This window comes from Garra rufa, chromosome 11 (genome assembly GCF_049309525.1).
Source record: "Garra rufa chromosome 11, GarRuf1.0, whole genome shotgun sequence".
NCBI classification, from domain to species: Eukaryota; Metazoa; Chordata; class Actinopteri; order Cypriniformes; family Cyprinidae; genus Garra; species Garra rufa.
In genome coordinates, this window is record NC_133371.1 from 27,440,731 (window position 1) to 27,454,777 (window position 14,047).

Genomic DNA, 14,047 nt, shown 5'->3' on the forward strand with positions numbered 1-14,047 from the left:
CAAAAACTTTTGACTGGTGGTGTACCTATTGAAGCAGAGGTTGAATGAGCAGTCAAATTCTGTAATTACTTAATTTCAGAAATAGTTTCAGGTTATCAATTTATATCAATGTCCAAACGATATAGTTGAACTTTTCCAGTTGATAACTCATTAAATTCTTTTATGATTCTTCAAGACACTTCCACTATTAAATATGCAGTCTCCACAAAAATGTAGATAAGCTCCTAATACTGACCTTAATATTTCACATTTTTCATAAAACATTTACTGGTCTTTTCACCCTGCGAAAATAGGCCTACTGTGCAAATACATGTTTAAAAAAAGATAGTGCCTTTAAAAAACAGAGGTCACAATGATAATAAATGATAATGTTTTTTTGTTTTTACTTTATACTATAACTATATACAAAGATAAAATACATTTTAAAGTTTCAGTGATGGGAAAGAACCTTTTTTGTAGTTGAAGATAATCTCAATAGTCTAAAGAACGCTTTGTACATCGGAAAGTTCATTAAACCATAGATGCCAATAAAAAGAGTATATAGATATGGCCATGTGCAAAATTAAATCGCAATACCTTCAGTTTGTGAAGTGGACATAAAATGTGCAGGAAAGGCTTGGTTGATATTAGTGAATCATGACTGCTTGTTCTAACAAAGCACATAAAATGTCTTAATGAATATCTGCTAATGTGTTTTGTACACACAAGACCTTCAATAAAATGCAGTGATGCACACTGCGGTCTATTAAGCTGTGAGTCTGCGTCATCTCGTGTTAACTAAAAGGTATTAGGCATCATTTAATTTTATGAGTTTCCATGAAAGCAGTCATAGATTCCACATATTGTCTGATGGTTGCATTTCATTTATTAATCCTGTAAAGCATTCTATGGAGTCAGGCATAATACCATCAGTTTAGGATCGGATAGCCGCTACATTTTACATAATGTTGAAGTTTAATTTATCTAATTGTGCATTATCATATAGTATAGCTACAAAGACAGCCATACAGACCCTTATGCATTGGAGTAAATGTAGTGGTTCTGAAAAAAAAGGTTAATATAGCCTATTAATTGATTAAGTGGAGGTGAATAATCCTCCATATATTAATAAAGGTATCATAAATGCTCAGATTGCTGCCAATGTGTTTGAATTCGGGGATGAAACTAAATACTACAATGTGCAATAGTGGCATCTAGCGTCGTAATTGTGAAAGACTGGTAGTTTTTGCACACTTTCTTGTGTTTTAAATAATATCACTTTTTCCTTCAGAACGGGCGCGGCCATTTGTAACGTAATGTTCAATTTTATTGGTCTGGCTTCCGGTCTCATCCTCGTTCGCTGTACAAAACCGCTTGTTTTGCAGCTTGATATTGCAAATTGAAGTGTCTTACCATATTATTTTAATATATTATCATAATTATGAACACACTGGTTTTTAGTGCAAACAGTTCTACCGTTTGCTGCACGTTGTTATTCTTCTAGCTCTTCCCCGATAGCAACTAATGAACAGGAAGTCTCGCCCACAGGCTTTGTTTCGCGTTGAAGAGTAATTAAGTGGATATTTTGTGTTAAGTTATATATTTAACAATGCTGTTCTGTGAGCAGGTGTCATTAAAGTGTTATGTGATATACTGTAGATACTTATAAATTATAATAACCAAAAGAGAGATTTATAAGAACTCACCCTGCTGAAAAAACAGCATATGCTGGATAGGTATGTTTTGGTGCTGGGATGCTGGTTTTAGCTGGTTTACCAGCAAAGGACCAGCATAAACCAGCTAAAACCAGCATCCTAGCACCAAAACATACCTAACCAGCATATGCTGTTTTTTCAGCAGGGCACTGATTCAATTAAAATCCGAACCATGACTCTATTGCTGCTTACATTATACTGTAGACTAGTTATACTTGTTATAGAAAATCTGAAAATTCTTTAAAAGGACAGGTTTATATTGTGTTTTTGGCTCTCAGGATTTTATTGGTCATCAGACTCGATTTGGACTAAGTCTGACTCTCATTGTCTTATCATATGGATAGTATGAATGATAAAACTGGCCACTCCTCTCAGGCACCTGTTCACCGTATGACTGCCTCAGGGATGGCCATAGAATTGCAGGCAATTCATCACGTTACATATTTTATTCCTGATAGTTTGTTTTCATTTACACTTTGTATCTTGTTGCCTCTGGAAGTAAGGAGGAGCTTCATAGCAATAAATGATAAGAAGATGCTGTTTCATGACTGCTCTGTGTAGTCATCCTTAACTAGTAATCTGATAGCAACGTGCAAGTGTCTTAAATAAAAACACATTACTATGTAGTTAATTAATGATAAGATTTCCAAGTAGACAGAGTATATATCCCAGCTCAAGGTTCAAGACCCAGCAGTTGTCAACAAGAACGCAGAATGAGTAAGCCATTTATTTGCCTCTCCATTCCTTAGAGATTGATTCAAACTGGTATTTGAACAGGTGGTTTTCGCTATGGTTTGAATAATGGAGGTGTCGGTTTCGTGTATGTGCATATAGTTAATAATTGCTTGGATGAAATGTGGAAACAGATGTGTTTTGAAACTTTTTTGTTGGATCAAGGTTCATTACAGCTGGTAAAAAGTATTCTGATACTTTCTTTACAGCAGACAAAGAAGATTTACAGTTGACGGCTGTCTCAACGGGGAAAGAACAAGGTCTGGACAATCCAGCCTTTGTGAAGGTAGGCTTGAGAAAGTGTGAGGACATTCTCTAAAAAATGAGAAATGAGTTAAAATCATAATTGTTTTTTTTTTTCTATTCTTAGGAGGATACATTTGCAGATGAACTGAGTGTCAGTGACAAAGATGAGTCGGAGAAGGAGTCAAACTCATGCATGAGGTGTGATTGTGAATCTAATCTATAAATACAACGTCATTCAGATTTCATTGTTGCTTTATTTGGAAATGAGATTCCTTTGAAATTACATCATGTCGTGGCAATAAAAAAAAAATAGACCAAAAAAGTAATGTTTTGATTATGTTATAATCAATCAGTGATACTATATTTATTCATTGTTTACCACAGCAAAGCATGCTTACCCATCACGGCCACAGAGATCTTCTGCAAGACACACTCCAAAATAATCAAATACATTGCTTTGGGAATATTTGCTGCAGGTAACATATTTTAATCTATGATTCCATCACTTCCTAAGTGGACAGTGTGTACAATATATGTTTTTGTGTTTTAAATTGTAGGCTATTTGGCATACTTCATTGCTGCATGCTATTTGGACTTCCAGAGGGCACTTGCTTTGGTTATCCTCACTTGTCTGGGGGTGTTTATCATCGTGTGTGAACTGGTGAATAAGTACAAGGGTGACAGCATAAGGAGGTTCCTCAAGCCTGCACAAAGGTGTTTCAAATCCAATATCAGATGGATGAAATGGTGGGTGTGACACTTTAATATACTGTAGTTCAAAGATTTATTATAGATTTTTAACATTTTTGCAAGATAACTGTTATGATCACGAAGGCTACATTTTATTTGATCAAAAATACAGTAAAAAAAGCAATATTGTGTTTCTATTGTAATGTATATATTTCTCAAATGCTGATCTGATGCTCAAGAAAAATGAATATTACTATTACTATTATTATCAGTGTTGAAAACAGTTGCTGTGAAATAGAAATATTTTAAACATTCTAAATGCCACCTGGATTTGATTTCCAGGGGCATTTTATACATTTGTAAGGCCAATTTTTACCACCTTATTATTACAAAAAACATATGTTGTATTAAATGTCAGTAATAATAGACTGTTCAAATGTATCTAAATCCTACATGTAAAAAAACAGGAGCTTGTAGGGCTGCAATATTATGACAAAAAATAAAGATTATTGTAGATTAATTATCTTTTTATTGTAATAATGATTATTAGTATCGAACAATATAAAATGTTTTTGTTTAGTTTTGGGCATGTCATATTCTGGTCTCACAGATAAACATACCGATCCATGACGTTAGCCAAGTTTTTTGCCCCTTTGTCTTAAATTTATGGGGCAGCTTTCTTCAGTTTGGTGGCATTTTTGCCACAAGCCCTCTTTAATTTCTGACCCTGGTCATTACTGTCATTTATGATCAATGCAGTGCACCCCTGCTATTAAGGAATTATTTTTAAAAAAAGGCTCCTGACTCCAAATGCTTGAATGGTAGTGTATATAATTTGTAAGTTGGAATGGTTTGGAGGTAACCAGAAAAGAGCTGTTCAGAAGAGAACTGTTCCCTCTGGAACTTCTTATTGCTACATAATGGCTACAACTCTCACAACAGTATGAGCTATCTATTTAAATAGCAACTTGTTAGCCACTTATGTTTTTAAAGGTCACGGAATAGTTGTTTTAATTGTTGTAGAATAAAACAGCAAAATCAGTCTTTACCATAGACTTTTTTCCTCAAAAATTGAAATTGTAATTCAAAAACCTTGAGGACATTTCTGAGGAAACCCATAGTGAATTAGCCTTCCAAACTGGCTTGCAAAGTACTGTTGTGATTTTAAAGTAGTAGTTCTCAGCCAGGAGGCTGGGGGACCTACTAGAGAACCTCATGAAACTTCTAAGTTGGTCTCGAGATGGAGGATTTAAATAAATAAATAAAAATACTATTAAAACATTTAAAATCTAATCAATAAATTAAAATGCTAAAAACACAGAAAATCAAGCTGTAACTATTTCTAATAATTATTTCTATAATATAATACAAATAATAAAATTGGCTGAGAGGAGTGCGATATTCTAGCGATAACAGCACTCCAACTGTTTAACTGTTTGTCACTTGGCTTGCAGTATTTCTCACAGGGAGTGTTATGGTGGACGCCCAAATCCACTATAATTTTTTAAGTAATACTGGTTTTGTAAGTAGTTTTTAGAGTTTTTAGATGAGAATGTACTTGTTTAGACTTCAAATATGCGGTTTGTTAATAAAGATAACATCTATTTGTCTATTAATGTAAAATTTGCTTCAGTGTTTTCGGAGATGTGAGCTCCAGGGCGTCAGCGGCTGTTCAGCGCTCATGAACCCGCCAAGAGCAGCCTTACCTCGGCCAGATCTTTTGAATTTGCCACTGGCTCTTATGTCTCTATTGTGGTTAAACATGAGATATTATTTATTTCGGATAACACTAACAGGCAGTCTTTGGTCTCATTAATCTATTATTTGTTCCAGAGCAAATAGTTTTGGCTAAGGGGCAAAATCTCATCACATAAAATTACTTAAATTTAATGCTTTATATCAGAGCGCTGCCTTTGTACTTTTGACTGAATTCCCTAGCAACTTTTATGACGGCGGTTGTTGTTTGTTATAAATAATAATGGATTTTAGTTACATTATTCTGCCATCAATTGGTGACAAGAGACTGTTTTTATAAGTGAGTCAGCAGTAAAGACCAACAAATGAGCAGCGCTACAATCTGAAATCACCCTTAACAGATGAAAGGATAGTACGACAAAGATACCGCTTTCCTCAGTGGACATGTAAACAAATGTTTTATTGCGACCTCAAGTCTATGGCCGAATCACAGCTGTGCCATTATACAGCCATACCGCACTGCTACTCGTGTGATATTGCTCATGTATTTTCCTCTTCAGTAAAGATTGAGAACCACTGCTCTAAATATAATAAAATAGCCAATGTGTGCTTTTAATACAGCAACCATAATTATGCACGTGTCATGTGTATCTCTATATGTTGCAGGGTGTTCATAGTAATTGTGCTGGGACTGCTGGTGGCATGGCTGGCAGTCGACACACGAAAGCGCCCAGAGCAGCTCATCTCTTTTGCCGGTGTCTGTCTATTCATCATTGCCTTATTTCTCTTTTCTGCACACCGAACTGCAGTAAGTGATAAAACACACATTCCTCAATAAATGCTTTATTGACGGTGCTTATCTTGTATTTTTTAGACTTTGGATTTCCTACAAACCTTTTCAGATTGTTTATCAGAGATTAAACACCTGTAATTTCCCAACAATAAAATAGTTGTAGATGTTAAAGGCACATTTTTTTGAGTTAGTTTAAATTACTGTGGTTGTTAATGAGAATTTGTTTGCCTTAAATTCTCATTAGGTGAACTGGAGCACAGTCTTCTGGGGACTCGGTTTACAGTTTGTCATGGGCCTGTTTATCATTAGGACAGAACCTGGTTTCATAGCATTCGAATGGCTTGGAAAGCAAGTTCAGGTATGATATAAAGCATTATTATTATGATTTCTATTACATTTTTATGGAAAAAAATGCTAAACAGGAGCATTTGCACAGACATTTGAACACTGCTGTATTGTGTCATATCATACTTAAAAGATATCTCTCTAAATTAAGTTAATATGTTACAATCTGTGGTAACTTATTAAAACCAAACAACAATGAACGATTATTTAAACTACGAAAGAGAAGGAAAAACAATATGATATGACCGCCATGTACTAAATAATGCTTTTCTTTTTCCCCCCAGATATTTCTGGATTACACAAAAGCGGGTTCATCGTTCGTGTTTGGAAACCTCATTGACAACATATTTGCTTTCCAGGTAAATTATGACACATATTTGACATGAAATGCATGAATGGGTTTATTTTTAATATTGAATGTTGCTCAATACTCACAGGCTCTACCTATAGTGATATTCTTCAGCAGTGTCATGTCAGTGCTATACTACCTGGGTGTGATGCAATGGATCATCACAAAGGTAAAGGCAAAACATCCAGTCTTGTATCCATTTAACCTATGAGATTTTCAAGATATGTTCTTCATATGGATGTTTTAATAATGCATTTTTCTCTGCCAAGATTTCTTGGGTAATGCAGGTAACAATGGGAACCTCCTCTACAGAGACTCTCAGTGTGGCAGGGAATATATTTGTTGGTCAGGTAATATTCTGTCATCATTCCTAATGCACATAATTGTTAATAAATGACATTTCTCAAATGTCTTAAATGATTAGTTCACTTCCACAACAAAACATTTACAGATAATTTTCTCACCCCTTTGTTATCCAAGATGTTCATGTCTTTCTTTCTTCAGTTGTAAAGAAAATATGTTTTTTTGAGGAAAATATTTTCAGGAATTTTCTCCATATATTGTACTTCTAAGGTGCCTGCAAGTTTGAACTTTCAAAATGCAGTTTAAATGCAGCTTCAAAGGGCTCTAAACGATCCCAGCCAAAGAGGAGGGTCTTATCTAGCGAAATAATCAGTCATTTTCTTAAATAAATTAATATTTATACACTTTTTAACCACAAATGCTTGTCCTGTCTAGTTTTACGTCATCCTACATTGCTGTTTTACCTTTTTTTTGTAAAGGGCGTAATCTTCTTTGCACGTTCACTTTGTAAACACTTGGTCGGTACTTCTGCGGTAATGTAGGACGATTGCTGATGTAGGACGAAGTTGGAGAAGAAAATGAGATGGGAGTTTTTCGACCCTAACTGTGTTGAACCGGAGCACACAGAGCACAGATGCACATCCCATATTAATTTATTTAAGAAAATGACTGATCGTTGAGATGAGACATTTATTCCTTGGCTGGGATCATTTAGAGCCCTTTGAAGGTGTATTTAAACTGCATTTGGCACCGTTGAAGTCCACTATATGAAGAAAATTCCTGAAATGTTTTCCTTAAAAGACGTAATTTCCTTACGACTGAAAAAAGTAAGACATGAACATCTTGAATGACTAGGGGGTGAGTAAATTATCTGTAAATTTTTGTTCTGGAAGTGAACTAATCCTTTAAAGCATCAATTGTAACTCATTACTTATAATGCTGTAATGTTTTGATTTTTTTCTAGACAGAGGCGCCGCTCTTGATTCGTCCTTATTTGAAGGACATGACCAAATCTGAGATCCATGCTGTCATGACTGGAGGATTTGCCACCATTGCAGGGAGTGTTATGGGTGCATTCATTTCATTTGGGGTATGACAACACGTACTTCATTTTGTTATCGAATTCTTCCATTAAAAGCTAAAATGAAAAGCTGGAGGAAGATAATAATTATTTTCTCTACACAGATTGATGCCGCGTCTCTAATTTCTGCATCAGTGATGGCTGCTCCATGTGCTTTAGCCATCTCCAAATTATCCTACCCTGAAACTGAAAAGAGCAAGTTCACATCTAAGAGTCAGATTAAAGTTGATGGCGGGTGGGTTCTCTTGTCAAATGTGAACTTTGTGCTTCTAAATATTGTGTGTTTCATGTTATAATGTGTTTTTGTCTGTGTTCAGTGGTGAGCAGAATGTCTTGGAAGCTGTCAGTGGTGGTGCATCTGCATCAATAGGACTTGTGGCCAACATCGCCGTTAACTTGATTGCTTTCCTTGCCATTTTGGACTTCATAAATGCTGCTCTGAGATGGTTGGGAGGCATGGTGGGATACCCAGAGGTCACTTTTGAGGTGTGTATTACCCAGTCCTAAATTTTAATTATAATATATGTTTAAATTCTTACTTTTTTTGGAATAAATGTGAATTGTTTAAAAACACTAAACTGACATACATACAGTTGAGGTCAAAACTGTAGGTGACATACACCTTGCAGAATCTGCAAAATGGTGATTATTTTACCAAAATAAGAGGGATCATGCAAAATGCATGTTATTTTTTATTTAGTACTGACCTGAATAAGATATTTCACATAAAAGACATTTACATATAGTCCACAAGAAAAAAAGGGCAGTACTAAATGAAAAATATGATATTTAGGAAAAATAAGAAATAGTAGGCCTACACATTCTGTTCAAAAGTTTACACCCCCAGCTTTTAATGCATGGTATTTCCTTCTGAAGCATCAGTGAGCATTTAAACTTTCTGTAATAGTTGCATATGAGTCCCTCAGTTGTCCTCAGTGAGAAAAGATAGATCTCAAAAGCACACAGTCATTGTTGGAAAGGTTTCAAAAAAATTGTGGGATGTAAAGGATTTTTCTGAAGAACAGCAGGCAGTTTAACTGTTCAGGACAAACAAGGGATTGATGAACAACTATCACTAAACAAATGAAAAAAAAAACACAGCTGTGGATCATTCAGGTAACACAGTATTAAGAATCAAGAGCTTTTGAATGGGGTAATTTTTATAAATTCAACCATTATTTTCTTGTGTGGACCATATGTAAACATCTTTTATGGGAAATATCTTATTCAGGTCAGTACTAAATAAAAAATAACATGCATTTTGTAGGATCTCTCTTATTTTGATCAAATAATTACCATTTAGCAAATTCTGCAAGGTGTATGCAATGTATATGTGTGTGTGCATTACTGTTCAAAAAAGTTTGGGGTCAGTAAGACTTTTTATTGATTTCTTTCTCTGTGGTGCTCAAAAATACTGTAAAACAGTTTTCAGAAATATTATCATTTTGATGTATATATATTATATATTCATGTGATGGCAAAACTGAATTTTCAGCAGCCTTTACTCCAGTCTTAAAACATTACTATTTTGTCGAATCCATAAAACATTACTCCAGGATTCTTTGAACAGAAGGTTCTAGAATAGCAAGTAAACAGACAGTCTTACTGCCCAAAACCTTACGTACTTACATGTTATATCAAGAGTCATAATCATCATGCTACAAATCTTTATTAAATGTGTTTTAAACAGTTGTTACCTTTGTCTCCTCAGTTGATCTGCTCCTACGTGTTTATGCCGGTGGCTTTTATGATGGGAATTCCATATGAGGATTCTTTTACGGTGGCTGAACTTATTGGCACTAAACTCTTCCTCAATGAGTTTATAGCCTATGAGAAGCTGTCAGAGCTCAAGAACAACAGACTTAATGGCATTTTTGAAGATGGCGTAGAAAAAAATTGGATCTCAGTAAGTATTTATGCAAGATCTCATCAAATTGACTATAAATATGTCAAAAGCAGTTTATCAGAAGCATTGTCCAAACTACTTGCAGGTTCGATCTGAAATCATCTGCACCTATGCTCTGTGTGGCTTTGCTAATTTCAGCTCTCTTGGTATCGTGATTGGAGGCCTGTGTGAGTATCTCAAACACTGCAAAGCACTTGTTTGAAATGTGCTTAAATGATTTATTGTTCATGTCAGTGTGTTATGACTTCTTATCGCCATTGTTCAGTATCAATACTTTTTATAACATGTCATTTACTGATGTAATATCATTTACTTATTATTCTACAGCCTCTATTTGTCCAGAAAAGAAGAGTGTCATATCTGCATTAGTGCTCAGAGCCTTGTTCACAGGCACATGTGTTTCCCTGATCAATGCCTGTATTGCTGGTAAGCTATCTGAAATGATTAAAATCTGTGTTTTAAAAGGTTAGTTCACCCAAAAATGAAATTTCTGTCATTAATTTCTCACCCTCATGTTGTTCCAAACTTGTAAGACCTTCGCTCATCTTTCGAACGCAAATTCAGATATTTTTGATGAAATCCGAGAGCTTTCTGACTCTCCATAGACAGCAAGGGTCCTACCATGTTCAAGGCCCAGAAAGGTAGTAACGACATTGATAAAATAGTCCAAGTGACATCAGTGGCTCAATCGTTGAATTGTGGAAGGACCCTTGCTGTCTATGGAGGGTCAGAGAGCTCTCGGATTTCATCAAAAATATCTTAATTTGCGTCCTGAAGATGAACAAAGGTCTTACGGGTTTGCAACAACATGAGGGTAAGTAATTATTGACAGAATTTTCATTTTTGGGTGAACTATCCTTTTAACTTTAGTCAAACACATCAAACAGCACAACTTTATCACCACACACCATTAGGTTAATTTAGCAGACATTTTATTTAAAGCAACTTAGATTGCACATTAATTGGACAGTCTCTGTGATGGGTTATGAATTGCTGTGTTCAAACCTAAAACCTTTAACCTAATATAAGAGACCAGCAATACGAAGCCACATCCCCCTCATCTGGTGGTTTAGATTAAGTGCAATCTGGTATTGAGTTAAATTTACCTTTGTTCTACTTGTAGGTATACTTTTCGTCCCTCCGTTGGACTGTGTGGATCTGTTTAGAAATGCAGTCTTCAATACCTCCACACCCAACATTGACACTTGCTGTTATGATCTTTTTGAAAGGTAAGGACAGAAAATATTGTTGTGTTGTAGTCATCTAAAAGCACTCTGGGCTTAAATGTTAAAGGGAACCCTAGGTATTAAGACTTTTATGGCTTAATGTGACGTAAATGATGTATCTTAGTGAAATATGTAGTAGAAAACCCATGAAAGACTTACATTATTAAAAAAATCCACATTGTTTCATACATATTTTATACTATGGGGGGCCCCATTATTTCAATGATGTCAAATGGTTGCACTTGATGAGCTTGATGACCACAGCTACTGAAAGACCTTACTGGTGGTGATGGATATAAGCGTAGGCTTAAACCAAATGCCGTACCATCGATTTTTTCCCACAAGGAGTCTAAATGCCCCGGATATTGACTGAAATCCAATCTGACAAGCATTGGCATGTTTACATCCTGCTAGGATGGCATCTAGTATTTCTTGACTCTGCCTTTTGTAAGCTCTTTTAGTAGCTGTGGTCTACTAAAAGCCTCAAAGGCGTCAGGGCTAAAGTGGAGAGAACAAAGATGCTGGTCTTTAGGAAGTTTTATTCATCCACAGGCATCTTCCTATTCTTTTCTCCTCTACTTATCGCTAGGAAGGCAGTAAAGACTTCTCTCTTTTTGCCCTTTGACTGAAAATTACAACCAAAAGTGGCACAATGAGGCATTGTATCAGTATTTTATTTTTCTGAGTTGTGTTGCGGTAAAAATAGCAACAGGTAGCGGCAGTAGCTCACCGAGTGCAACCATTTCACAGCATCGAAATTATGGTACCCCCTTTAGTCCAAAATATGTATAAATCGATGTGGATTTTTATAAAATTGCTTAAATCTTTCATGGGTTTTCTAATACATATTTTAGTAAGAGACATAATTTACATTATATTAGGCCATTCAAGTCTTAATACCCTTTAAAAAAAATAGTAAAAAATTGTGTGTTTGTAATAAACAAATCACATCAAGGCATTTTAACTTTAAACGGTTGCTTCAAACTAGTCCTCTATCCATAATATTGCTTTCTGTAGAAAAAAAGTTGTATTGTTTTATTCAGTAGAGAACTATGCACAGATCAACAGATCTAAACAAATATGTTGGTGGATTTTGAACTGGAGTTGTTTAGATTACTTGTGAATGACTGTCATCTTTTTTATCAGCTGTTTGGGCTATCATAAATGATTAGTTCACTTCCAGAATAAAAAATCCTGATAATTTACTCACCTCTAAGTCATCCAAGATGTTCATGTCTTTCTTACTTCAGTTGCAAAGAAATTAAGGTTTTTGAGGAAAACATTCCAGGATTTTTCTCTATATATTAAACTTCAATGGGAGCCAGTGCTTTGAACTTCCAAATTGTCATTTCAGTGCAGCTTCAAAGGGCTCTACACAATCCCAGTCACGGAATAAGGGTCTTATCTAGCAAAGCGATCAGTCATTTTCTAAGAAAAAGACAAATTTATATACTTTTTAACCACAAATGCTCATCTTGCACTAGCTGGACTTCACGCATTATGTAATCAGGTCACGCGTAACGTAGTCAGAAGTACCGACTCAATGTTTACAAAGTGAGTGTGCAAAGAAACAATGATGTCGGACAATTTTGAAGTTGGAGGAGAAAATGAGATGGAGTTTTTCGCCCCACCCTACCTTTTTGACCTTTCCAATGTGATTATGTAATGCATTAAAGGAATAGTTCACTTTCAGAACAAACATTTACAGATAATGTACTCACCCCCTTGTCATCCAAGATGTTCATGTCTTTCCTTCTTCAGTCGTAAGGAAATTATGTTTTTTGAGGAAAACATTTCAGGATTTCTCTCCATATAATGGACTTCTATGGTGCCCCAGAGTTTGAACTTCCAAAATGCAGCTTCAAAGAGCTCTAAACAATCACAGCCGAGGAAAGAAGGGTCTTATCTAGCGAAACGATCGGTTATTTTCTAAAAAAAAAAAAAGACAATTTATATACTTTTTAACCTCAAATGCTCGTTTAGCTCTGTGTGTACTCTGTTTAGAGATTAAAAAGTATATAAATTGTAAATATTTTTAGAAAATAACCGATCGCTTCACTAGATAAGTCCCTTCTGCCCCGGCTGGGATCATTTAGAGTCATTTGAAGTTGTGTTTAAACTACATTTTGTAAGTTCAAACTCTGGGGCACCATAGAAGTCCATTATATGGAGAGAAATCCTGAAATGTTTTCCTCGAAAAACATAATTTCTTTACGACTGAAGAAAGTAAGACATGAACATCTTGGATGACAAGGGGGTGAGTACATTATCTGTACATTTTTGTTCTGAAAGTGAACTACTCCTTTAAGCATTTTGAGCATTTATGGTTAAAAAGTACATAAAGTTAAAAAAATTTTAAGAAAATGACTGATTGTTTTGCTAGATAAGACCCTTATTCCTCATCTGGGATAGTGTAGAGCCCAATTCGGACCTTTAACTTGTTGATCCCCATTGAAGTTTACTAAATAGAGAACAATCCTGCAATGTTTTCCTCAAAATACTAAATTATCAGGAAATTTTTATTCTGGAAGCAATCTAATCATTTAAGTCAGATTGCATCAATCTAATTATTATTATTATTTTTTTTATTTATTTATTGCAGCACTATCAACAATGGAACACTTTCTTTCGAGGGCTCCTGGAGTGAGGTGAAAAATGCAACAATTTATTTTGCAAACTGTTGTGGTCTCTTTCAGGACCCCGTTTGCATGTAATTTGGCCAATAGGTAACAGTACGAGTGCAAGAAAACACCTCTAAACTAAATACAATGACATTATTTATTAAATTCACACATTATAAAGTATGATATATGTATGTGCAGAGCATATTTGATTTTATTTAGTCATTTAGCTATTCATACATAATTTCTTTATAGTTGTAACACAATGTGTTAACACAATGCATGTACTGCAAGTCTTTTTATTATATGTAAATGCTGTAAATGTTCTGTCTTATGTAAATGTTATAATCATTTTTGGAATTTACA

General features: G+C 35.0%; 1 protein-coding gene across 1 annotated transcript; it reads left to right on the top strand.

The window, feature by feature from the left end:
* The first annotated feature begins 2,495 nt into the window (after positions 1–2,495).
* Positions 2,496–14,047, top strand: slc28a1 (solute carrier family 28 member 1). Its single transcript, XM_073851075.1, has 18 exons — positions 2,496–2,514; positions 2,636–2,712; positions 2,797–2,870; positions 3,057–3,148; positions 3,230–3,419; positions 5,724–5,865; positions 6,095–6,208; positions 6,480–6,554; positions 6,633–6,713; positions 6,814–6,894; positions 7,812–7,937; positions 8,033–8,163; positions 8,246–8,414; positions 9,640–9,834; positions 9,920–10,001; positions 10,162–10,260; positions 10,958–11,063; positions 13,663–14,047. The coding sequence occupies exons 1-18, from the start codon at positions 2,496–2,498 to the stop codon at positions 13,772–13,774; spliced, it is 1,965 nt and encodes a 654-aa protein (XP_073707176.1). The 3' UTR covers positions 13,775–14,047.

Excerpts from the sequence above, each read along its gene's own strand:
- slc28a1 (XM_073851075.1), top strand. Across the intron at positions 6,209-6,479 it reads GGCTTGGAAAGCAAGTTCAG|ATATTTCTGGATTACACAAA; the intron begins GTATGATATAAA and ends TTTTCCCCCCAG. Across the intron at positions 9,835-9,919 it reads TAGAAAAAAATTGGATCTCA|GTTCGATCTGAAATCATCTG; the intron begins GTAAGTATTTAT and ends AACTACTTGCAG.